Source organism: Toxorhynchites rutilus, chromosome 2 (genome assembly GCF_029784135.1).
Source record: "Toxorhynchites rutilus septentrionalis strain SRP chromosome 2, ASM2978413v1, whole genome shotgun sequence".
NCBI lineage: Eukaryota > Metazoa > Arthropoda > Insecta > Diptera > Culicidae > Toxorhynchites > Toxorhynchites rutilus.
The window spans coordinates 206,523,211-206,551,098 of NC_073745.1; the positions used below are offsets into that span (position 1 = coordinate 206,523,211).

General features: G+C 38.6%; 2 protein-coding genes across 2 annotated transcripts; both read left to right on the top strand.

The window, feature by feature from the left end:
• The first annotated feature begins 637 nt into the window (after positions 1-637).
• On the top strand, positions 638-12,817 carry LOC129771367 (mucin-2-like). The gene is made up of 2 exons (XM_055774936.1): positions 638-776; positions 11,906-12,817. The coding sequence occupies exons 1-2, from the start codon at positions 756-758 to the stop codon at positions 12,815-12,817; spliced, it is 933 nt and encodes a 310-aa protein (XP_055630911.1). The 5' UTR covers positions 638-755.
• A 686-nt stretch (positions 12,818-13,503) lies between these two features.
• On the top strand, positions 13,504-14,922 carry LOC129770673 (uncharacterized). Its single transcript, XM_055773638.1, has 2 exons — positions 13,504-13,600; positions 13,912-14,922. Exon 2 carries the CDS (start codon positions 13,912-13,914, stop codon positions 14,890-14,892), a length of 981 nt encoding a protein of 326 aa, XP_055629613.1. The 5' UTR covers positions 13,504-13,600; the 3' UTR covers positions 14,893-14,922.
• The last annotated feature ends 12,966 nt before the right edge of the window (positions 14,923-27,888 follow it).

Consider the following 27,888-nt stretch of genomic DNA (forward strand, 5'->3'; position numbering starts at 1 on the left):
AAACATGTGAGATAGAAATTGTGTTTTAATAGACTTTTAAAATGGCAATCATACATCGAAATGTTTTGTTTGTTTTTGCACGAAATCAACCAAACACAAGAAAACTTTAAAAATGACAAATTAGAACGCAAATGATATGATAGCCAAACGCCCGACTAATAGAATCGGTTCGAAGCAGATTAATAGCTACTTTGGCAGACGATCAATCTTTCCCATTATTTTTTTTCCTTGTTAATTATGCGCAAAACATGGGTAAATACCGTGTACAGAAGTTTTACTGGTCCACGAGCCAAAACAATAAGCTCATAAAAAGCCGTCCATACAAGCGGCGATTTTTGAGGTCTCTCTCTTTCTACTATCGCGATTATTGTGCCGAAATAAAGATGCACAAAGCTCCCAACAAGCATCCACCGATTAGACGCTCTCCTTGGGTTCCTATTTGAATAAACATTGTGGTCAGTTATTTCTCTCGCTGAACAACCCCAATGTTTCGGGGTTGTTCGGGTTGTCACTCATCGCTGTGGATCTTAGCGCTTTGTTTTGAAATATTTCGACCCAGAGAGTAGCAATTTGTCGTGGGTCCAATTAACTCCGATTAAAACCACTCGGGGTCCAATGCGGTCAGTTCAGTTGGTTGGGAACACTCAAATGGATAGGGTTCGACGAGGATTACTTTTGACGCTCCATGCTCCAGGACATTAGGAAGTGCAAGTGTTAAGCGATATTCAAAGGACACCGGCAGTAGTGATTCCCGCATGAAGAAAACATCAACAATGGTAATTGAGTGAAACTTTGTTTGTTGGGAACATGGAAAACGTGAAACTAGTGTGCAATAGCCGCTAATGATGAAGTAATAATATAATAATAGTCAAACGATACAGAAGATGCACGTTTGTGAAATCTGTAAATGAATGAAGCACTGTTCAGTTGAATAATGGTCTGGTTTCAATGCAAGGTCAAGCGGGTGATAAAATTAAGTGTGCAAAGTGATTGAAGATAAGTAACAACCCTTGCAGACTGCAAATATGATTCGTTTCGTCCCAAACAATGGATGGGCAACGCAACAGTGTATATATATTGGATAAGTAGCTTGGAAAAGCGAACATAAGCGGAGGAAGATCTTTTGTGTAGTTCAAAACGAAATGACAAATTTGAAACATGCTTTATGAAGTGACTCGTGAACTGTATCTTGTTTATTCTTGTTTTCAAAGTCGGTGTTGTGAAGAACTACAACAAGTAGAATCGATTCTTACATTTATATTATTGCATTTTAGATGTATCTTGAAATGAGAACATCTGACAATGATGTTTATCGATGACATAGGCAACATCTCCGTGAGAGACTCAGGACTTCAGTAATTGGAGGAAAATGGTAGTCATGACAACATTAGAATGCGCGCAGATGCAAGTGATGTAATCAAGGGTCATTAATTTTCAACCAAGATCCAAGACCAGGAGACCTTGTATTCAAAGCTGTACAATGTACATAGCCTAACAAAAAACAGACTAACCCCACATAAACCCCAGATAAACCCCACAATCGTGGATACCTATCCTATTCTTAATACCCTATTATCCAAGTTCTGAACTTTCAATAACCCCGTTGAGAAAGATAATGCGCTCGGTTATCATTTATGTAGATCACATAATCTTGGGAAGGTAACTCTCAATCTCCGAGTAGCAGATGTAGCGGGACTGAAGTAGATCGGGCTCAGTAAGCTTTGGATAACGGGCAGAGCGTAACCGCTAAGCTAAAGGGCCAGGCTGGGTAGGGTGAAAAGTGATCTAAACATAATCGTTGGCACTATGGAAAATATTGTTTGGGCTAGCAAACACTAAACTTTGGCAACTTCCTCTTTTTTTCCACACCGTTTACAATAATTTCAAGATGGAAATTTGGAAAAAAACGGAAAAAAAATTTGAATATACCGTTTTGTCTCAAATTTCTTTTTAATTGTAAATTTACTGCACTTTAATCTTATAACTAATTGAATAATGAAAACCTTGACATTCTTTGGGGTACAGGCTTCACTTAAACATCATTTACAGTTATCGATACAGCCTACAGGTCGGACTCGATTATCCGGAGTATTGATTTTTTTCACTCCGGATAATCGAATCCTCCGGATAATCGAGTCATAAAAAAACGAATTTTCTCTCGGTAAACGCAATATAATTATGATTTGCACTTATTTGTTAAACGGTTTCATCTAGGTTGACCCGTTTGTATGTTTGTGACTTTGTAACTTTGCAATTTTGTCTGTAGCTTTGTACCACATTAATAGAAATTTAACCTCCTTTCTGTTGACCGATTGATCTGAAATTTGGAACACATCTTTATCTCTGGTGTCATTATAAAACTGCGTATTCCATGATCTTGAAAATCCAAGATGGCGGCCGCTACAAAATGGCGGATTATGTACATATTTTCTCAAAATCCCATCAATATGGGTATCGAATGAAAGGGCTTGAAAACATCAACAATATTGATATCAAAAGAAAGTTTTATTCCGAAGAAAATTAGGTAAAAAATAAACGTTGGATTTCCATTACCCCCTTGTTAGTTGTACCATCACATACCCCACGATTTTATTTTAATCTCATCATTGCCCTAGATTAATGAAAGAACGGATGTGATAACTGCTAACTGCTACTTGTCTAATTATTTTCTAGCTTTTTGTACATTAAACCGTTTAACTTAAAAAGTTATTTTTTTACTTATTTTATATTCTATTGTTTAGTAAATTATCTGTATCATTAGTATACTTCTCTTTATTGAAACCATTCAAAAAATTGTTATTTAAAAAAAATATTTCTTACCTAACTTACTTCGGAATATTTAGATGATGTACTGTGTTCTATTAGTCAAATAATTTCATTTGATACCAATATTGAGAAGATTGCAAAAAAAAAATATATAGTCGACCATTTTGTGGCGGCGACCTTTTCGAATTTATGTTGTTCATAGTGTAATGTATTCTCCAGGTTAAGCCATTCAGGCATTTTTTAGCGGCGGCCAAATTGAATTTTTCAAGATCATGGAATACGCAGTTTCATAATGACAGTAGAATTAAAGGTATGTTTCTAATTTCAGAACAATCAGTCATCAGGAACGGGGTCAATTTTCTATTAATGTGGGACAACCCTACAAACACTCAAACATACATACAAACAGGGCAAGTTGAATGGAACCACTGAAAGTAATTGTTTATTTGAGAACTGCGGTTATATTAGATTTGGATTTTTCATGATCCAGTGTGTTCTACCAGTCGAGCACTTTCATTTGATACCCATATTGATGAGGCTTTGAAAAAAATATGGCGCCATTTTGTATTTGCATTTTTAATAAATAACTGCGTTCTACTAGTCAAGCCCTTTCATTTGATACCCATATTGATGTGGTTATGAGAAAATATAAAATTTGCCATTTTGTAGTGGCCGCCATTTTGGATTTGCATTTTTCATAAATAACGGAATTCTCGCGTAACTTTTGAAAAGGTCCTATGTAACATTCACATCAACTCGAGAAAAATGAAGTTGAAGACCGGAACATTGGTCCGCGAATTGTTTCAAAAGGAATCGATCTTTATCACTACTTTTACCACTAACAGTCAATAATAACTCTGAAAAAGCTATCGTAACTGTTGTTATGTGATTTTAGTTTGAAATTGAAGCCTCCGAGCGAGAAATGTTACATTGGACGTTTTGACTGACCGCTTTGTACATTGGACAAATTACGTTGCACGATGAGAATTTGAAAACAACTACTGAACAACGATCCAAATATTTGCACTTCGTGCTAAAGGCAGATCATCATTGTTATCACTCGTTGAGTTGCACTAAAAACGATATCAACACCCGAGAATAACAAAAACTCAAAATGACCAAAGTACGACTTCGTGTTGTTTTGATTGCTTTGTTACATCGGACGTATCGAGCGTCAGAGGAAAGTGGCGTCCGAAGTAACAGTCGAGTGCTCAAAATTCGCATCTGTACATTGGACATTTTTTGTATCGCTGATAAAAAGGTGAAAGGGATAGATACTTGAACGATTGTTTTTGCAATGCATTAAATGAATGAGAACTAATAGTGTGCATCTATTAACTCGATTTGTTTACATTTGTTACTTAGGACCTTTTCGAAAGTTGCGCGAGAATTCTACTAGTTACGGGTATCTGTTAAAGCGGGAATTCCCTTGTAGATTCTTGGCTAGTACGGACATAGGTATTGGGTTCAATTCTCTTGGGAATTCTCTCGACATGCCATGGAGTAAATACAATCTGATAATGGCTTAAGAAGGGTTCTTCTGATTAGTAATCGTTGTCTGCGTGATAATCAGTCCGTTTTCTTTTTTATTTAATTTGCTTACTGTTTAATTGATGAAAAAAAATTAACACCGTAAGTAAGATAACTCTTCCCGCTCAAACCTTTGCAGGGGAATGGGGTGGGACCTTCATCATTAGAAGAAACTTCTTAGGATACTTGAAATAATAAAAAAGAATTAGATTATTTTTAGAAAGGGGGCAAAGCTTTTTTTTCTCAATTTTTTACAAAAAATTATAACTCCAAAACTATAATATCTACAAAATTGCGGTCAAAGAAAAAAATATATTATATTACAGCGCGGACACGATGATATACACTAGAGATGAAACGTATATCCGGTAACTATCCGGTATCCGGCCTATCCGCCCAATATTTGCTATCTGGCCGGATACCGGATAGTGACTCACTATCCGGCAGGGTACCGAATATTTGAAAAAAAATATATGTTTCTGATCATCATAAGATAAGTTATAACACAATAGCATATAAACAACATTCACACGTGGTTAAAAATACGGTATGATCACTTACATATTTTCGACACATAAGTAAAATTGAATTATTATCAACCCATATTATCAACGTTTTATTCAGCTTCATCGCATGATGATTTTGATTTTGATGATTTTTTTTGTCTGTCTGTTTACATTTCGAGAACTCCCTAATAGTCTGACCTGAACCTCGGGTCTGAAAAGGTTGCAGTCAGATGATTTTGATTTTCTTCTATGTAGCTAGAAACAACCTCTCCAGCGTTTAAAGATGTTCTCATACGAAGTAAGTTCGATTTTGTTGCGATTCAGTAGCGATTCACATGCGTCGATACGGTCAAAGATGTTTTTTTGCGTCAACGTGTGTGGCACCCATACATCGAGCTTCTTTGTGAATCCAAGCTTCTTCAAATGATTAATAACGGTTTGATGACTTATCCCCAGCTCTTGGCCGATGCTACGGCTGCTACTATGCCGGTCTTTCTCGGCTAATTCAGCGATTTTGTCGCAATTTTCGACGACAGGCCTTCCGGAGCGTGGCGCATCTTCGACGACCTCTACACCAGAACGAAAACGTTGAAACCATCGTTGTGCGGTGGAAATGGAAACTGTATCGGGTCCATAAACTGCACAAATTTTATTGGCAGCTTGAGATGCATTTTTGCCTTTGTCATAGTCGTCGGATTTTCTCTTTATTTTGCTCCATATTTGCGACACTATAACTCACGAACGACTTAACCAAATAAAACACTGTCAAGGACAATATTATAGCGCAAAAATACCTTTCGAACAAGCTATAGTATGACTCGATACAATGAATACAACTAGAACTACGCGCTTACAACGACACCTCGCGGAAATACCGCAGGGCTTTTTTGACAGCCTAATACCTTCAAACAATGACGTTTTCTTACTAAGCGCACGTTCATGAGTCCAATCGCAGAAATGTTCATTGATTGATCATCTAATCTACCCTTTAAAATTACGTTTTGCTATAAATTTCCTAATACTTCTAAAAATCTTCATCATAATATCAGATTATTTTCAAACACAATTCTCGAAGATTTTTCAATCATTTTCAAAATATGATAGAATAAAGAGGGTCCTGGATCGGACAATTCCTTTCTCGAGTTTTTCTATAATCAACACATTCCGTGATCCATTTTTTATATAGATAGAAGAAGATATAGGAGTGCGTTTCATCACATTAAAAACCATTTCCACTTTCGAACAAAACTCAATTTCGTTAGCGCAAACATCAAATGGACTAACAAAGTTTGTCACTATGTTTTTTCGACAATTTTCAATTGTCATGTTTGGTTGAAATATGTGTATTGTATTTTTACTGGACTCCCACCTCAATTCAGAGGAGAGAGGGGTGTCATACCATCATAGAAACATTTATTGTACCCAAAAACCCTCACATCCCAAATATGGCTCGATTTGCTTGATTAGTTCTCGAGTTATGCAGAAATTTGTGTTTCAATTGTATGGCAGTCCACCACTTAGAAGGTGAAGGGGTATGTAACCACATAGAAACATTTATTGCACCCTAAAACCTCCACATGCCAAATTTGACTCGATGTGCTTGATTGGTTCTCGAGTTATGCAGAAAGGGCCTGGTCGGGTAAGGGAGTAAAAAGTGCCCCCAAACCAAATCACTAGCTGTATGGCAAATATTGTATAGGATATCAAATAAGAAATTTTGGCGGTTTTTTTGAACCCCTATGTGGTTTAACATAGGATCTATAGTGAAAAACGTACTTTTTCGTTTATTTCACGCCATCCTCAAAAACATCGAGATAAAAATTTGAAAAAAATACTGAATGTGCATCTCACTACGGTGCATCAAGAAAAAATATCTAAAAAAGAAAAATCATAAAAATTGAAGTACTAAAAAAAAATTGAGATCTTGATTTTTTTGTGGTTTTGAGATTCAGTACTACTCTAATTCATATTTAAATGTCTTCCTATGGCTTATCTAGATATGTGTGATTTCTTTTTAAATGTTGCGCGGTTCAAAAAAATATTTTTTTTATATTTCCAAAGGGTCTGGCTGGGCAAGGGAGTAAAAAGTCCCCCAAACCAAATCACCAGCTGTGTGGAAAATATTGTAAAGGGCACTAAGTAAAACATTTTGGCAGTAGTACCATATATTTGAGTCCTTATGTGGTACACCATAGGATATATGGTGAAAATGCACCTTTTCGTTTTTTTCACGCCATTCTCAATAGCTTTGAGACAAAAATATGAAAAAAAAACTGAAAGTACTTCTTACTTAGGTGTATCGATCAATATTTTCAAACATGTTTTTCATCAGAAAATCAAACACTAAGAATATTTAAATATTTTTTTTTTTATTTTAAATTAAATTATTTTTTTTTTTCATTTTGTGATTCAGTACTACTCCAGTTTGTATTCAGATTTCTTCCTACGTCTATTTTAGGTATATGTGATTTCTTTCAGAACTTTTTGAGTGTTTTTCGCGGTACAAAAAAAAATCTATATATTTTCAGGTATTTCAAAATTTAGAAAAAAAAATTACTCTGAGACCCAATTTTACTCTAATTTGTATTAAATTCCGTTCGTATGTGTTGTATTTTTTTCCAAATGTAGCGTTTTTTTTTTTGAATTTTTAAGACGATTGCGCGAAAAAAAATGTTTTTTTTGGCCTTTGGGCATTTTGAATTTATTTTAAATTTAGAGATCCATTACTGCTCTAATATTTTTAAAATTTTGCTTTTCATATGTCCAAATTTTGTCGGTATATTTAGAGCATTGCGCTGTGCAATTGTTTTTCCCGTATCTTAAAATATATGAGATTATCTTTACATTGGATTTAGATGGTTTACCAAATTCATAGGAATCAGCAGCACGATAGAGCTCTGTGAGAAAAAAAATAAAGTCATTGTGAAAAGATCATTCGGATTAATGAGACCAACACTTAAAAAATCCGATTTTTTTTATTTTCTTATTTCAATTTCAAAACCACGAATACAATAAAATAATCGATTTCAAGAAAATAAAAATAATAATGCAGACGATGAAGAAAATTATTTCTGTGTCTCGCAATGCTCTTAAAAATTCAGGAAAAAGTACGCCACATGTAGAAAAAAAGACACATACGAACGCATTAGCAAATTAGAGCAGAAGTGGGTCTCAAAGTATTTTTTTTTTTCAAAATTTCGTAATGCCAAAAAATATATAAAATTATTTTGTACTGTGTATTTAATTTTTTTGATTTTTTGATGAAAAAACAGTTTGAAGATATTTATCGATACACCTTAGTAAGATGCACTTTCAGTATTTTTTCATATTTTTGTCTCAAAGCTATTGAGGATGTCGTGAAAAAATCGAAAAGGTGCATTTTTCACCATAGATCCTATGGTGTACCGTATAAGGACTCAAATATATGGTACTACTGCCAAAATGTTTCATTTTGTACCCTATATAATATTTTCCATACAGCTGATGATTTGGGTTGGGGAACTTTTTACTCCCTTACCCAGCCAGACCCTTTGGAAATATGAAAAAAATATCAACGCAACACTGAAAAAAATCACACATATCTAGATAAGCCATAGGAAGACATTTAAATATGAATTAGAGTAGAGCTGAATCTCTAAATCACAAAAAAAAGAGATCTCAAAATTTTTTAGTGCTTCAATTTTTTATGAATTTTTTTTTTGGTAATTTTCTTGATACACCGTGGTAAGATGCACATTCAGTACTTTTTTCAAATGTTTATCTCGAAGCTTTTGAGGATGGCGTGAAATAAACGAAAAGGTACGTTTTTCACTATAGATCCCATATTAAACCACATAGGGGTTCAAATAAACCGCTAAAATTTCTAATTGAATATCCTAATACATTATTTGCCATACAGCTGGTGATTTGGTTTGGCGGCACTTTTTACTCCCTTACCCGGCCAGGCCCTTTGTATTTCATTTGTATGGTAGCCTCCCCTTAGAGAGGAGGAGGAGTGTCACATCACCATGGAGACGTATATCGATCCCTATAACCTCTATATGTCAAGTTTGATTCAATTTGCTTCTGGAGTTATTCAGTCCCCCGGGGAAGAGAGGAGTGTCAAACCACCATAGAAACATTTATGGCCCCCTAAAACCTCCACATGTCAAATTTGGCTCTATTTGCTTGATTAGTTCTTAAGTTATGCAGAGATTTATGTGTCAACTAGCTGTACCCTGCCACACTTTGCTGTGGCACATTGTGGTTGCTTGGTTGAGTTTATTTTTTCACTTTTTTATGTTGTAACAGCAATCCTAGATGTGTTTGATTGTTTTGTAGATTGTATCATAGTTTGAGCTCAGTCGGTTCCGTACTTTTCGAGTTTTTAACGCGCACACAAACGAACAGAACACTTTTATATATATATATATATAGAGAAAGATGAGGGGAATCGATAAATTTTAAATCACTTCGAAACACAATTTCAGTTCATGGTTTTGCCAAACACGTGGAAAAAAAGATGTTTCCTTCACATAGAACACATATTCATTACTGAATAGTCGATTTTTATTATAAGCTCAATTTCAGAAACGCACTCTGGTCATATATAAAATCATTTTTCTTCCAATTTTCCAATTTTTTATGCCGTAACAACACTCCTTGAAGTGGATTGTATATTGTGTCCAACTTTGAGCTCAATCGGTTTTGCACTTTTCGAGTTTTTGACGCGTACACAAACGAACAGAACATTTTTATATATATAGAGAGATTGTATGGCAGCCCCTCTCTTAGAAAGGGGGGGGGAGTGTCTATTTGGATCAATTTGATTGATCAGTTTTTGAGTTATGCAGAAATTTGTGTTTCATTTGTATGGTAGCCTCCCATTAGAGAGGGGCGAGGAGTGTCGAACCACCATAGAAACGTTTATCGATCGCCTCTCCAAAACCTTCATATGCCAAGTTTGATTCCATTAGCTTGATTAGTTGGATCCATTTGATTGATTAGTTTTCGAGTTATGAAGATCAAATTTTTTCCTCTTTTTTCCAACACAAAAATTCATAACTTTAGATCTACTGGACCGATTCAGATGATCGACACATAAAATTAGAGCCAATTAGATAGTCTTTCTTGAAAAATATTAGACTTGCGAAAAAAAATGGATTTAGTTTTCGTAATTATTTATTGTATTAGTTTTTTATAGTTTACATGGTTTCGAGATCAAGGATGCTATATTTTTTATATTTTTTTCTTGAAAACTGAGGTTTTTACCAAACATATTTAAAAATCAGAGATGTGTTATTCTTCGTTTTTAAGTTATGATTTTTTAAAGTTAACATGTTTTCACTCTTCGTTCAATATTTCTATGCGACTAGACTGGATGTATGCGACTAGAATTCAATTAATTGGCAAATGTGTCATTATTTCAAGAAAGGCTAGCTAATTGACTTTAATTTGATATATAGATCATCTGAAACGGTCCAGTAGTTTAAAAGTAATAATTTTACGTAGGACTACGTCTTTCATTTCTATACTAGGGTGTAAGTTCATAGTTTCGAAAACGAAAGCGTTACGCCGGAGAACGAGATTTTGAGCGTTAATAGCTACTAAACAACTGAACGGAATGGTATGATGAACACTTCATTCGGAAGATAAAATGTCTACGCGTTATATACTTGTTACTTTTTGATCCAAAAACTTGTTCCAATAGCCCTAACATTGATTTCAAAACAGGCTATTGAAATCACACCAATCGATATATAAGCGAGTGCCGCTCGGAAATCTACTCAGTTATGATTGCGCAACGATTGAGTTACGATCGCTGGAATGGATGAATGTTTCCCTAACACAGACTTCAAAACCATGGAACCTGTGGAAATCGGTAAAGAAAAATTAGATGCAAGCTGCGAGTACTTTTGTACTCGTTTGCGTTTCTGGAAATCGGAATGTTTCCCTAACACAGATTCCAAAATCATGGAGCCTGAGGAAATCGGCATTGCAAAAAAGATGCAAGCTGCGAGTACTTTTGTACTCGTTTGCGTTTCTACAAATCGGAATGTGTTTTCCCAATTCAGACTCCGAAATCAAGAAGTTGGGAAAATCGGCATTGCAGATACATTCGAGTCGGCATTACTTTTATACCCCCATGCATTTTTACACTCCGGGATGCGTTTTGCTAACACGGTCTACGAAAGCAGGTACAAATGCAACGTTTTGGCTAGATTATTCAAGATTGCATTGGAAGACATCTCTTCATGTCGGCTGCTCACTAAACTTGTACGTATACCGTTTAATGATTAGACAAAATGTGGATATCTTTTTGCTGCGATAACTACTACCATAATGCATGAATTGACTTAAATTGGGATTTTTTTGCAATGGAATTCGTAAATAGTTTCATTCATTCACTAGTTTAATCAATAATTTAATCAGCACACACAAAAGATAGCTCTGCGCAGCGACTATATTGTACCCAATGAGGAACATCCGAGGTGGGATTATTGCTAATTGAAGAAATACAATTGATTACTAAGCCAACGGCAGTCCTACGTCAACCTTGCGGTTATATCATAGGTATAACCCATCCATAGTTGTTTATTGAACAAAGACATTTTTGGAAAAAAGTGAAAAATGATTTTTTGGACCATCGGTTAACTCTGAAAAATCACAACTCAAAAACGAAGAAAAACGCCTCTCTGGTTTTGACATATGTTATGTGAAAAGCTTTTCAGCTTTTCAGAAAAAATATAAAAAAGTATAGCGCCCTTGGTCCCGCGACTATGAAAACAATAAAAAACGAATGCAAACAATAATAACGAGAACAGATGTAGTATAAAATTGATTGGCTTTAATTTGATATGTCGATCATCTGAATCGGTCTAGTAGTTCAAAAGTTATGATTTTTTGAAAAAAATAGTTTTTGTAAAAAAGAGGAAAAAGTTGATATTTCGGACAACCCTTAAATTCAAATGGTCACCTTACTGAAAAAAAAATACGGGTTTAATGTTTTGCGATAAAGAACAAAACTACCACTTTTCACGAAAATCTGAGAACCACTATATCGGTTTGGCATGGAATGGCTGTATGTATAACTAAATTCCTTTTCTTTTTCTTTTCTTCCGCAGATTTTAACACTACTCCTCAGGAACATTCTGATATGCATTGGTGGAGTCAACGCGATACAAAAACAAATACAAAAATACGATACAAATGGTTTAATAAAGTCAGAGAAGCAGCAATTCGGCTACCCCGAACCCTCTATTCCACTGCACAATGGGTATATTTACGATAAGCCGAGCTGCCCGTTGACACTACCCAGCACGAGCTACATCACCATACCTGTAACCGAAACCAGCGTTGTAGTGACCACGGCAGCACCAGTCACCAACACTCTCGTTCAAACCACAACCGAGCTTGTAACTCTCCCCCGGATAACTGAGTTTCTCACTGAAACCAAAATTGAAAAATCTACAACCATTTCTACGCACTTCCTTACGTCAACAGCAACGCAAATTGATATTCATGCAACCACACTAACCTCGTACATAACCACAACATATTGCGCCCCAAATACTTACCTTCCACCAGAGCCCCCAAAGAACTCCTATCTTCCACCCACATCCATATCAGCTCCTCCGTCACCACAACCTCCCTCAAACGCTCAAACACTTCCGGTGGTACAAAAACCGCAGTTCAATATTGACGAACTCGATGTAGAGCAGACAACGCCAAACTCGTTCCTCCAAAGTTTCGCCTTCGAACAAGCTGGCCCAATCAAGCGTGCGACCAAGGCCATCGACGAGAACACACTTGATGATTCAGTGCCAGCTGACCTGCCAGATTTGTCCCCATCAAGCAGTGATGTAACCTACAAACGTTCGATGTCGTCACCTCTGAACCCAAGCACTTCTGCAAGAAAATATTCGTCACCCAAAATCGACATTTTCTACCTCGAGTCTAAGCCAGGTGGACCAACGGACCTCATGCAGTGGTTGCTTTGCCGCTTCAATCTAGTCAATACGACATGTCTTGATTGAAGGGATCCAAGTTCGTGAGGCGTAGCAACATTATTCTAGTATTAGTTCAATTGATTATATAGATACAATAAGATGTCATTATGAAATATATTTCAGTTATTGTGGATCATGGCAATATCGGTTGTTTTATGTTTTTCTAGTTATAACTTTTTTATATCAATTATCCATTGCCAAGGGAAAACTTTGAAAAAAGGAGATACTCTCAATATTCTCAACGTGAAGTCAATTCTAGATGAGTTTTCCGCATTTGTATGAAGTTTTGTTTCTCTACTGCTGATCGCATCATGTTCCCTCTTATCTATTCTCAGATGATTTCATCGACACTTTGATACTGTATCGGATTAAGTTTTGCGGTGATGAAACGTCAAACAATACTAAAAAAATCACTTCGGCATGACAAAACGCATGCGGGACCTCTAAATAAAAACCCCATTAATGTCGAAGTTGCTGTGCAGAAATTATAACTCTCTTGTCCACAGCACCCACTTTAAAGGCGTTGAAAAGATATCTCATGAAATACTCGCTCCCATTAGCTAACGGTGAATCGTGAGAATCTTCTTCCACCCACAATCCGCAACAACGCACGAAACAAAATGAATGAGAGGTAATGTGATAAATGGAATGCAGAGGAAACTGCCACACAGACTTGCAGTGGAATTTCAAATAATCAAATCGCATGAGCTTCTTCGGAGTTATCGCATTTTGGTCCTTCTCAGAATTGAAAGAAAATACATCATTCCAAAATTACAACTCACATTTTCATATGAATATCGGGGGCAGAGTGTAGGTATATTGGTTAATAGTATATTAATTATTGTAATAAATTTTAAACGTGGATGAGACTGGTCCATCGGACGCCACTGAAATCATCAGAATTTCTCCGTTTTTGGTCACTGAACGTGGGATGATGAAGCCCCGATCGAATCGAAATCGCCTTGGCAAATTTTTGCGTTCAATATTACAATAAAATCTTTCGTCCAGTAAACAACCAGTTTTTGTTCGATCCACTTGTTAAGCTTGATTTCAAATTTTGCTTATAGGTATTCATCGACATTGCATTCTAGAAATACGATAAACATAACAATTATTTTCAGATGAAGTTGATGATCGCATTTGTTGTGCTAGTGTCTTGGCAGATCAACTTTTCCCAACAGCAGATTCAAGAATTCGATGGATATGATTACCCAAAGCCAACCTGTTCTTTATTGGATCCATCCACCGTTACTACGACGGTACCTTTCCTGGAATATATTACAGTGAAACAATTCGAAACTCGTACCATATTCAGTGTGTTGAAACCAAGTACAGTGGTATCGACCGTTATAAGCCCCACTACAACAACCGAAATTAGCACAATCACCAGCTTCGGAACGCGAACAGATTTCCGAACAATTATTAATGTTGCTACCGAGACTCTACCGCCTGTTACAAATGTGGTGACTTCGCTTGTTACCCAGTGGAAAACGATAGCCTACCCTGTGGTTGAAACTGAAGTGTCCACGGAGAAAGTTCTGCTAACTGAAACGGAAACACAATATGATACCAGGATATCCACAATTAGACACACCGTGACATCCACACTGCCTGTGACAACCGTTGTTACAACCACTGTGTGTTCCTTGAATAATGCGTATCTTCCAGCTTTAGACAATCCTACGTGTGCACCGGTAAATGTTTTTCCACGGGAACTCCCACCACCACTAGATCTACTTCCTCCAGACATTCCATTGCTGGCAGCACCAGCAAACACCATCCGCCCCACAACCCATACGAAAATCATCACTGTCACATTGGAGCCAACGGAAACCAACACCCGCATAATCCGCCCGACCAGTACCGTCGTTAGTTATCTCGATGCGACAACTATCAGCCAAACGATCAGACCAACCTCAACCAAATATGTTTCCAAGGGCGCCACCACTGTAACGCTATCGTTCACCAAGACCGCTTCTGTTATTCAGTACGATCAACGTGTTACCAAGACGGTTAACATAACGCCAACGATGACCAGTTACATATATCACGATGCTGTTACGAAAACGATTCAACGGCGAGCGCGTAATGCTTCCGGTTGAAAGAAGACGCATGAAACGCTAACTTGTTGCCCGAATGTATGCTATCTTGTATTCGTTTGAATAAAGTTTCACAGTATTCAGATATAGGTGCTATAACTTTCAAATTTCAGGAGGTATGAAGATAAATATCAGGAAGAAATCAGGATTGCTTATCTAGAGCTGTCCGAAAAATTCGTATCGGCTTTTAGGAAAAAAAATCCAAAGAGTTTTTTATTGTACACTTGTAACGAGAGCCAGTCGCGACCGGGGCTTTGTGCGTAGGTGGCTTATGCGCCACTCCCATAGAGGAGACCAAGCACCGCGGTTAAATTTTGCCCAGCTACCGAGACCCAATCTTAGGGCGGGTTTATCTTTTTACAAAATCCCGGCTCGAGAAACGACTGTACCCAAGTGCCTGGAAAGCAATCAGTCAATAACAGAGAAGAAACCTTCCACAATCACCCGATCACGGGCTTCATAAAAACTTCAGCGAAACTCCAGAACAGCGTGATGCTGTAGGTATCATCACTGGATTCAACAATTGTTTCCCCACTTCCCAATCGCTTCGGAGGCGAAAGTGGGGGCTGGAAAAATGGAGTCAACCCGACTCGTGACCAGAAACAAAAAAAAAGGATTCCAGTGATTACACCTTAATTGCGCCAGCTTCCGCGAATTGTTGCTTTCGGAGACGTTTTCAAACTACATAAATCTTCTACACAAAATTTGATGCTCAAATGTAGTCCCATCAACAATCATCAACAACACATTAATATGATCGTTTTATTAATATCGGAAAAATCTTCATTCTCACTCAGATATCTCACAATTCATTATTATACACATTTTCCTTCTATGCTTCAAACTTCAAATTCGTTAATAATTCTCATTTATCCTAATCCACTGACATTTCCAACCATAATTTCATATAATATAATTCTTATTTACAGTATGTACAAGTTTTGAGATTCCAGCTCATCATCATCGGCTCGGTAATCTGGCCCTTATCTATCAACGCTATCCCCGTGCTGCCTCTCTCTACTGTTTAAACCCTGATGATGATGTTGATGATGTTGGATTTTAGAGACTTTAAACTCTGGGAGTTCATTCGTCTCTGCCCTTAGGGGTGGGAAAATGTCAAAAATTGCGTATTCCTTCCTTCTGATTTTGAGTCATTGTTGCTATGGCTTTTGTCGTATCCGAGGAGTGCATTGTATGGCTTTGGTTATTATCAACATTAATTTTTGGAGCAGGAAAAAAGCCCATTTTAGTATGCTTGAAGAGCTTGCTTCTAAAATGGGCGTAAAAACATGCTCATTTTTTGCTGAAAAGAAAAGAACAGAAAAGAAAAACACTTTTAGTGTATATTCATCTCGATATTGTGTTATTTAAATGTTGTCGAATAAACCTGTGTCTTTTACGAATTTTCTGGTCCGGTCCATTCGATGTCGTCTCTTGCTAATGCAGTTCTGCTGCTGTCTCCAACCTGAAATTTTGTTCTGGAAATGTTAAAAACTGGGCAATTTATTTATTTCTTCGTATTTGCCAACAGATGATTTCCATCCCAATGACATTAGTATTTAAACTAACTTAAACTAACAACACAGATTTTGAAACTGAAACTGGTTCATGTAAGCCATAGTTCGTTCTAGCGTGAGGTATGATGAGAAATGATTGTGATCGTAGATGACGACGACGTGTATTAATGTACAGCATACTGAGCGGTATAGGACAATCGATATTGCCCTGCAAGAGATTTGCAACGAAGCATGATTTCGTTACCTTGCGTCTCGCGTCCAATAGTTCCAGGTTGATGAGCTTACATCGGCTTGTGTAGCTTGGAAAATTCAAAGGATCCCTCCAGCTGAGGTGACGAAGTGCAAACCTAATGAATTTCCTTTGAACAGATTCAATGCGTTGTGTTCCTTTTTGGTAGTACGGAGACCAAGCAATAGATGAGTATTCCAGGACAGGACGCACAATTGAACAATATAAGGCTTTTTGGCAGTAAACGTCCTTAAATTTTTTGGCAAAGCGAAAATGAAACCCCAGTTGCGAAGTGGCTTTGGATACAGCATATGTGACGTGATCCTTAAAATTCATTTTAGCGTCGATCATAATCCCCAAGTCCTTGACTGTTGATTCGCGTTTGAGTTGTACGTCTGCCAATGTGTAGTCAAAGCAGAAGAGTGTGTTTACGACCGAATGAAATAACGGAGCACTTCGACACGTTAAGCGACATACGATTCCTTAGACACCATTCGGCAAAAGCTTCAAATTGTTGTTGCAGGAATAATGCGTCTCGCGGTTGCTGTATCACGTAGTAGAGCTTCAGGTCATCGGCATACGAGAGTTTCAGACATTTCATCGTGAAGTTGACATCGTTTATGTACAGCAGAAACAAAAATGGTCCTAGGTGACTGCCCTGCGGAACACCAGACCAAACCGGTAACGGTGATAAAATATGATCTCCAATTTTGACGACATGCTAGTTAGATACGATCGGATCCAGATGACCATATGGTTACTCATTCCAAGTTCGTCAAATTTAGCTACTGCTATTCGATGATTCATCTTATCAAACGCTGCGGATAAGTCGGTGTAGATAGCGTCTACTTGTAGTCCATTCTCAATTTGATGTATCATGAACGAGGTGAAGCACATCAAGTTAGTGGTCGTGGAACGCTTAGGCATAAATCCGTGTTGTTCCAATGAGATATACTGTGAACAACTTTGCATTAACGTCTCAACCACGATCAGCTCAAACAACTTCGAGGTGGCACATAATGCAGCAATACCTCGATAGTTCGAAACGCTCCGTTTGCAGCCTTTCTTATATACTGGAGAAACATACGACTGTTTCCAGCATCTCGGAAATATACCGGAAGATAAGGACAGATTGAACAGTGTCGCTAGAGGTGACGCAAGGGTGTTCACACAACCTTTCAAGACGAGTGATGGAATGCCGTCCGGACCACATCCTGTGGAGGTTTCCATGTTCTTAGTTGCTGCAATTACCATATCGTTAGCGATAACAAAATCCAGCTCAGAAGCAAGATGTCGAGGTACGTTTCTGGTAGAAGCAGCCACATTCTGCGGATCGATGTGTTTATTGACAAATACATTACTGAACTGAGAGCGAAACAGGTCAGCGATGTCGGTAGTCGTATCAGCTTCCATTAAACCGTTGGTCAACGTAGATGGTAAACCGGATTCCTTACGTTGGTCTTTGACGTAACGCCAAAATCTTTTAGGATTTACCTTAAGGCGACTCTGCAGACGGTCTTGATAAGCACTGTAGAGACGATTATTGAGCTGTTTATACTCAGCATTCGTCTTCAGATATCTCGCTCTTGTTGAGTCCGTACTGTGCTTGCTAAACTGTCTTAAAGCAGACTGCTTCACTCTTTTAAGATACTTCAGGACACCATTTGACCAGGCAGGTTGGTATCCTCACGTTTCGTCTTCACTGGAACAAACTGATCGATTGCATACAGTAGAATACTGGACATGATCGATGCAGCGAGGTTAACGTCACAATCTTGAAAAACATCTATCCACTCGTATCTGTCCATAGTTCAGAATTTCTTCCCTCTTTGGCAAGACGATCAGACGATCAGTGTTTATTTTCGCCACTCTGGAGTGCAAGCAAGGAGCTGTAAGAAACGGAGAAAATCACCGTTTTCGTGTTGTCATCACATAGTGATATCGCAACGTGGAAGGCAGCTATTTCTGCTGAGAAAATTGAACAAATGGATGGTAATTGGAATTTAATCTGAGCATTGTCGGAAAAGATGCCAAAATCTACTTTATCACCATCAACAGATCTGTGAAGTTTTTGCGATGGAAGGGGAACTGTTTATGTATGTGATCGTTGAAGATAGCTGTGCCTATACTGTTGGCTTCACCAGCTCTAACAGAGTTTTTAATAGTCCAGTCAAATTCAGGTCCTTGGTCGTACCATGGTCGAGGCCTTCTCTTATTAGAGGAGCGGCTTTCGGGAGAGTGATATTGCAAATGTGTTGGAGCCATTTGCTAGCTCTCGTGGTGGTTGATGTGAGGTTTGGATATCTCTGTGAGATTCGGATGGCTCGATTGCCCAAGGCTCTGGTGATGAACATTTCGAAGGGAACTTGGCCAGTCTCCGCAAGCAAAGCTTTTATTGGGCTGAACTTACAGGCTTCTGAGGCATATCTGATTACGCTATGATAGCAAGGTTTTAAATGAGTTCAATCCCGTATAGCATTTTTGTGAAGACGATACTTCTACCGATTTTATAAATGGCCGTATCCGGTTAACGATGGTAATAAGTGATCGCAGCCGCTTAAGCACGGCCTTGATATCTGCTTTTGTCTTTTTGATGTGGTCTGTGAATGAAAGTTTGTTATCTATCAGAACACCTAGAATTCGAGCTGATTTAACTTGTTTCACAGGTGCACCATTAATTATTAATGTTTTTAATTTTTTCTTGTGGCCTTTTAGACTGCAGCAATGAAGTATATTGGATTTTTGTGCTGAAATTTTGAAACCAATTGAATCTGCCCAACTGCTGATAGCAGAGATTCCTATCTGGAGTCTTCTGCGTGCAAGCTCAGTGAACGATGCTCGGGCCATAAGCAGTATATCGTCAGCATATGCCAGTATTTCAATGTTTGGTGGAATAACATCGGAAACTGATTGCATTACTATTTAGAAAAGAGAGTTGCCGAAAGAACAGAGCCCTGTGGTACTCCGCTTTCTTGGCTTTCAGATATTGACCCTCAGAAGAAAACTTGAAAACTATGGTTGAGGAGGATACATTGAATGATTTCGAAGAGGTAACTTTCGAATCCCCATTGGTGGAGTTGTTCTATGATATTATGCTTCCAGGTGGTATCGAATGCTTTGGAAAGATCAAGCAAAGCAAGTTCATTGTGTTGTTTCTTCTGTGTGGAGTCATGAAGAAATTGGTTGAGTTGCCAGAAATATGTACTTGTGCCTTTTCCTCGACGGAAAGCATGTTGTCTGGGGTCTAGTAGTTGGTGTTCTTCGAGGGTTGTTATCAGTCTTCGGTTAATCATCCTTTCAAAAACATTCCTAAGCAGCTGAGGAGCGTGATAGGGCGATAGCTATTCGCATCACGTTTGTTCTCCTTTGCTTTGGGGATTGAGATTACCATGCCAGCTTTCCATGAATCTGGAAAGTTTCTGTTTGTCCAGCACTCGTTGAAAATTTACAAAAGCAGGATTTTCGCATGGTGGGGCAGGTGTCTTATCATTGGGTATTCGATATTATCCGGGCCGACTGACTTACCTTTGGACCTTTTAAAGGCCCAGAGCAGCTCGTCCATGGAGAAAGGTTTGTTGTATTCGTGCTGTTGACCTGTAGCAGAGGGAAACACTTCTAGTTCTGCTTTGGCTTTGATAGTCTTAAAAGCGTTAGTGTAAATCGAGGTGGATGAAGATTTGGCGAAATGATCTGCCAGATGTTCGGCTATGGTACCAGGTTCTTCAGTAGTTATACCGTTGATCTCAATGGAATAGCAGTTAGAAGATTTCTTGCCACTGAGGGCGTTGACCTTGTTCCATAGTTCTTTTGAAGATGTTGAAGGATTAGATTCATCAAGAAATTCAGTCCAGCTTTGGGTTTTTGCTTCAGCTATTGCTTTTCTGTCTTTAGCTCTAGCTTCCTGAAAATTGGATAAGGCGATCCTTCTGCTGTCGCTTCCATCTGGAAGACGTCTGAGAAGACGAAGCAGTTTTCTTCTTTTTTTGATGGCAAGTGCTACTTCGTTATTCCACCAGGGGACAGCCTTACGACCGGGGTTCCCACTTGTTCTGTAGATATTTGGATCTGCAGCAGAGAGAATGGCTTGAGTAAAATCATCTACAGAGTAGCTTATGTGTGCTTGAAGTAAGCTGTCAATTGTAGATTCGAAGCCTTCCCAGTTAGCTGATAGCTGATTGGTATTTCCATTTTCTGCGAAGAGTAATATTGGGATTCCTTTTTAATGTTCTGATGTGAATTGGGATGTGATTACTTCCTCTGAGGTCATTGTCACCAAACCAATTTAGTCTGGGTGCCAGTTCCCATGATGCAATCGTGAGATCGAGGGCAGACGTTGATCCAAAACGGGGATCGAGTCTGGTATGTTGATGATTGTTGATGATAATGAGGTTCAGTTTTTGGACGATTCTGAGAATCGTATTACCTCTTGCATCACATTTTTTTCCTCCCCAGGAAGTATGGTGTGCGTTGAAGTCACCCATGATAATAAATGGGTGTGGTAATTGTTTGAAAGCATTTACCAAATCATCTTCAAAACCATTGATATTGTGCTGAAGGGATATGTATATTGAAGCAAGGGTTACCTGGAAAGGTCCCTTGAGTTGGACTGCACATATTTGTAGTGGTGATGTTATGGGGATGACAGTATGAGGAAGGTGACTTAGGACAGCGAGGCAAGTCCCTCCTTGTTGGGAAGATAGTCCATCACGAAAATACCATTTGAATTTGCCTCCTAGGGCACTATTCATGTATGTACCATGTATGTACCATTGAATGGAAAGTTTGTGATTAAGGGTAGGGTCTCGAGACGATGGTATATGATTAGGTGGGGGATTGAATGTTAGGATTGGAAGGAGGGAAGTGGGCTGAGGTGTGGAGAATTAATTGGAGATTGGTGGAGTAGAATCAATTGAAATTAGTTGTGGTTGGGTTTTTCACCCTTGGAATGTTGGGTAGTAGGTGGATTGGATCCAGTTGGTTGGGTTGAAGTGCTGGTTTGTGATAGGTAGTTCATGTGGGATTGGGTCTTCTGTAGGGTTGGGCTCGATTTCTTACTTTTAGGTTTCTTCCTAGAAGATTCCTTCTCAATTGGTTGTTCATCTTCAGATGATTTGAATTCATCTGAAGTTGTTGTTTTCGAGATGATTTTTTTTTGTTTGAGTAAGTTGATTCGATCTCCATTGGAGATTCAGAATCTTCCTCAGAGTCAATTGGTATGATGCTGAATCCCTGTTCAGATTTTTTATTGGCCTGAATAGAAACAGTCTTATTCGATTTAATAGGAGCTGACTTTGTTTGTGTACAGTTGCACTTGCATTGTTGGCATCCTGTGTTTTGGATATTGTCAAGCCGCTATTTTAATTTACTAGCGAAAGAAGAACCATTATTGTTTTCACAAATGGATTTAGCTTCCTTGTAGGAGATTTCTTCATCAATCCTAACTCGCGTTATCTTGTCCTCGGCAATCCATGCTGGGCACTTCCTGCTAGTGGAGGAGTGATTTCCCTTGCAGTTCACGCATGAGGCAAGTGCATTGCATTGAAAATTCATCGCCTTGTCTTTATCGGTTTGGTTTAGTTCTGGGTGTGCTACACCACAGTTACGGCTTAACTGTATTTTCTTCATACACTTCTTGGAAGTGTGTCCATAATTATAGCACCCGAAGCATTGCATCGGGCTTGGATAGAAGTAGGTACGCGAATGAAACCGAAGTTAATCGCTTCGGGAATGTCTGTTCCGTTGATGTATAGGATTAGGGTAGAGGTTGCTACCTTTTCCTTTTTAATTGGATCGTATCTAAATATTCTTTTCACACCAATCACTTTTTACTCAGAGAGTTCAGTAAGAAGCTCATCCTCTGGCATGAAAACAACATCCCAGCATGATACAACACACTTGCGTTGATTAAGAGTGGGATGAAAAATTATTTCAATTGGGGTCGAGTCAATTATCGACTTCATACCCATTAAAGGTTCAACCTGTTTGATGTCGCGTATTTGTAGAATATATTGAAGGCGATTTTTATCATCGCGTTGAGGTTTTTAATCCTTAAATTTACCTCCGATCACACCTTTGATCGAGTTCGATACAACGAAGGGGTTGGGTGGAAGAATATTACCATCAGTTGCTCGTAACAATAAAATTTGCAAATTTCCGCCAAAGGGATCAGCCCATCTGGGGGAAGTGCGGGTGGTGGGAACACCATTGTATATATTCGTTGGCTTTCCGGCGCCGGAGCTGCTGGAAGCCATGGTCAAGGCTGGCTATACCTAAGTACAGCCAGGTAAGAAGTTTTTAAATTTTCTTATTCTATGTACGTTTGGCGTCGGGGGACAACAACAGCGGGGACGAAAACGGCAGAGGACAGTAACGGCGGGGGACAATGCCAACGCAGTTACGAAATCGATCACCGAAATCACTCGGCGGAAAAACACTTGAGGAAAAGTTCACTGGCAGAAAAGCACTGTTTTAAAAACACTTGGTGAAGTCACTTTTAAATGTCTGTTAAATTAATATCAATTTGGGATATGTAGTAAAAATTTCCTAACCTATACCCTTTGGGCGTCCTATTTCTCACTAATTCCTGGTATTAAGAAAAGTTTGATCACTCACCGATCGTGTTGATGGACCTCCTCGAAGGTCACCACCTAATGGCAGTGGGGTAGCGGGGAAGGGACCGGAAACCGCCGACGACAGGGCAACAGCCGCAGCGGTTCGAAACGACGAAGCGGAAATAATCTTCTTTCACGCCTCACACCTCCTGTGCTACTGATGGCTGAAGAGCAGAAATGGCGCCGAAATCGCGCGTCACTGGCAGAAATACTATGCAGATGAAACGGGTGCAAACAGCGGGACACGCAAGAGGCAGTGAAAACTGCCGGTCAAAGTGGCCAATCCAACCGAACCAACTTCCTTAATGGCCGTTGGGGGTTTCTCGGCGGGTTCCTCCTTTCCTGGTATCCGGACAACTGTTGTTGCAATAGAACGCCTTATTGAGGACCGAAATTAGCTTTTGAAAAAAGCTTTGCATCCGGTAGTAGGAGAAAACTTTTATTTTTCGCTACTCTTTTCAAAGGGGCGCTAAAACATGACCGTCTCGGTTGAATGTCAGTAGCACCGTGGGTGTGGCTTCAAATCGCGGATGGCTTATTTAAACCGAATATGTTGAAAACGGACAGAAACGAATGTATTAGTTGCTTGTTATGGACAGCTCTGTTCGGGAATGCACACAAATCGGCAGAACAAATGTATGGGAAAATGAGAATGCTTCCAGTTTTCATTAATTTAAACTGTTTAGGCATTAGTGGATTGTACTGTATAGTATATCAAACAAATCTTAGAGAATTTCCGATTCCATTGGTGTGCAAAGTATCAGAATTTGTTCGCTGTGGAAATAGTTATTAACGTTAACTTTATTTCACAAAAACGTGAACTGTTTTCTGATTTGGCATCCTTCCTGAAAGACGTAGTTCTACGTCAAAAAAACTGTTTTGACGTGGGACTACGTCTAACCGGAATATATGGAGGGTAAAATGAAAACCTAAACACAGAACACGAAGGAAAAAATGAAAGATTTCGAATGCTTATAGCTCGAACATTTCGTACTGGATAGGAGAGATGTTTGCATCACTTGATAGGGAATATTTCTACGCATCTATCGCAACTAACAAAATGTTGTTTTTCATTAGATAAACAATTGAATAACTGTAAAATATTAGGCGTTATCTAAACGCCCTAACTGCATCGTTTTGATTGGCCCGATTTACGGTTTCCCTAACACAGCCATCAAAACCAAGCAGCCATGGGGAAATCGGCATTGCAAATACACGAAAGTAGGGGGACTTTTGTTCTCTTCGAAAAATGTTCCCTAACACAGACTTTGAAACCAAGCAGCGAAATCGGCATTGCAAACACACGAAAGAGCCTAGAGGCGAGTGAACTGAAAAGTTTAAACCCTCTTAAAGCCAAAAAGAAGAATAAGAACACACGAAAGTAGGGGGAGCTTTTGTTCCCACCGAAATGTGTTCCCTAATAGATATTTCTAAACCAAGGTGCCTGGAGAAATCGGTATTTCAAATTCATGCAAGTCGGGGGTATTTTTGTTCCGACTGGAATGTGTTTCCCTAACACAGACTTCAAATCCATGAAGCGTGGGGAAATCGGCATTGCGAATTCATACAAATCGGGGGTATTTTTGTTCCGATTGAAATGTGTTTCCCTAACAAAGACTTCAAAACCGAGGTTTCTGGGGAAATCGGCTCTGCAAATAAATGCAAACTGCGAGTACTTTTGTCCTCGCTTGCCTTTGTGCAGAGTGGAATATGTCTGTCCTAACATGATCTTCTAAACTTAGGAACCTGGGAAAATCGTGCAGACACTAGAAGCGAATGAACTTCCCAGTTTCAAGCAAATTCGAGATTCGAGAAGTATGTACACTTTTGGGATGTAAACTTCAGAGGGAAATGTAAAATAAAATAATCGTTTAATAATTTTTTTTTTGTCTTTATTGGAAAGATTTTCAGCCTTAGGCTGGTTCATCAAACGTTTGATAATTCTTCCGTACATATATTTTGTTCTAGTCATCATACCAAACGTAAAAGGTCCGTCATTAAATTTACTTGTAACGAAGAACAATCAATCACAATAAATGAATTGACTTTACACGGCATTTGTTCATTTTTTTCACTCACAGAGCAAATATTTTGAACTCAATTGAATTTGGAAACTGTTTCATTCAATCAAGAATTTAATCAATACAAACGAATGATTGCTAAGCTAAGGTAGTTCCACGTGAACCTTGCGGTTATATCATAGATATAACCCACTCATTTTTTTTTATCCAAAATATATATTTTTATTAAGGCTCATGTGGCGGTAGCCTGACGGGGCCTGGAGTCCAATATTTTGACAATTTTTGTCTTACAACTATGTTAGTAATATGTAACCGATTACTCGCGGTTGGCTCGAGGTAAGTATTACAAGTGTTCTCATAATTGGGATGTTGCAGTCTTCAATGCTCTGTACGTGTGCCCGACACGGGATACTTCCTATTGGGATGCAGCTGACCGTTAATCAGCAACGCCCCCCTAGTTTGTACCCCATATCTAGCGTGGTGCGTCTTTCTCGACTCGAGGAATCCAGTATAGAATGATCACTAGCCGGCGCAATCATCAGCTCGTGTAGAGTTGTCATAAGCGGTACAACTTTTGGATCTTGTTGAATCATCAGTGGACTACACATTCTTCGGCCCGTGTATTTGTAAAGAGTGTGTGTATGTATTGCCGCGACTAAGTAAAAGTTTATATATCGGATAGGAGGGATATGAAACAGGGACACAACGAAGGAAACATCATTAAACGTTGACATCGGAGTTTCTGAGGAACAGGTATAGATGGAGCAGAAGATCAGGATCAGAGCTACCTAAGATATCCCGGACGGGGATATCCGATTGTCTGCCTTGTACCCTCAATGATCTGGAGAGCTGAGAGTGGGCAGCATGGAACCGGATACACGACCAGACAACATGCTCGATGACGAAACTGTTTTAGTGAGTCAAAACGTTGTTACGTCACGCCGGAATGGGTCAAATACTCATGATGCGGACTGAATGGAAAGCGCAGGAAGAAAAATCCTGGGATCAACGTGTTAAATAAATTAGGATGGTTGGGAGTAATCGATGGTGTGGTTTTACTCACCATAGAATGCGGCTCCGCTGTATCGATATATAAATGGCTTCCATATTTACCTTGTGATTAATGTATGCATTTAACTAAAAAAAATGGGTGGGTTATATCTATGATATAACCGCAAAGTTGACGTGGTACTACCTTAGCTTAGCAATCATTTGTTTCTATTGTTTACATTTTTGATTGAATGAAATAATTTCCGAATTCAATTGAATTCAATATATTTGCTTTGTGAGTAAAAAGATTGAAGAAACGCAATGTGAGGCCAACTCATGCATTGTGATAGATTATTTTCTCCGTCAAAAGAAAATTTAATTACAGTCCTCTTACGTTTGGTATGATGCCTAGGACAAAATATGTGAACGGAAGACGTTCAGTTTCGATTTTGACTCGTACGTCGAACGCATACTGTTTAATCAATAGGCGTTATCGCAGCAAATGGTTATCAACATTTTGCCTAATCATCAAATGGTATGCGTAGAAATTCAGTGAGCAGAAGATATGGAGGCATTTCCTTCAATGCAATCTTGAATAACCGAGCGTTCTATTCGTACCCGCATTTGCAATCCGTGTTAAGAAAACACTTTTCGGAGTGCAAAAAGACATGTTGAAGTACCCCCGGTTTGCACGAATCAACAACTTCTACTTTTTATACTATAGAGGCTTTAAACTTGAAAGTTCATTCACATCTAGTGTCTGCAGGATTTTCAAAGGTTCCTAAGTTTAGAAGACCATGTTAGGAAATCATGCAGTCTCTGTTAGGCGAACACATTTCAGTCGGAACAAACATGCCTCCGACTTGCATGTATTTGCAGTGCCGATTTCCCCCAACACCTTGGTTTAGAAGCCTGTATTAGGTAAACACATTTCAGTCGGAACAAAAATGCCCCCGACTTACATGTATTTGTAATGCAAATTCCCCCTCGCTCCATGAATTTGAACTCTGTGTTGGCAAATACATTTCATTCGTATTTGCAATGCCAATTTCTCCACGCTCCATGGATTTGAAGTATGTGTTAGGGAAACACATTTCTGTCGGAACAAAAATACCCCTGACTTACATGTATTTACAATGCCGATTTCCCCCAGGTACCTTGGTTTTGAAGTCTGTGTTAACGCATTTCGGTGAGAACAAAAGTCCCCCTCCTTTCATGTATTTACAATGCCGATTTCCCCATGGCTGCTTGGTTTTGATGGCTGTGTTGGGAAAAGCGTAAATCGAACCAATCAAAACGAGGCAGTTAGGGCGTTTAGATAACGCATAACATTTTACAGTCATTTAATTGTTTTTCTAATGAAAATTAAAGTTTTATTAATTGCGATAGATGCGTAGAAATATTCCCTATCAATTGATGCAAACATCTTTCCGATCCAGTAAGAAATGTTCGAGTTATAAGTATTCGGAATCTTTCATTTTTTCCTGAATGTTCGGTGTTTAAGTTTTCATTTTACCCCCCATATATTCCGATTAGACGTAGTCCCACGTCAAAAAAGGAAAAATATTCGTATGTGATATTCAAATGAGAACATGTGATTATACTTTTGCTTCATCATTTATATACCTAGC

What these genes read in the sequence shown, in the direction of transcription:
- LOC129771367 (XM_055774936.1), top strand. Translation starts at nt 756, where the DNA reads ATGAAGAAAACATCAACAATG. An exon ending in TGAAGAAAACATCAACAATG is followed by an intron (nt 777 to 11,905) that starts GTAATTGAGTGA and finishes TTTCTTCCGCAG; the next exon opens with ATTTTAACACTACTCCTCAG.
- LOC129770673 (XM_055773638.1), top strand. Translation starts at nt 13,912, where the DNA reads ATGAAGTTGATGATCGCATTTGTTGTGCTAGTGTCTTGGCAGATCAAC.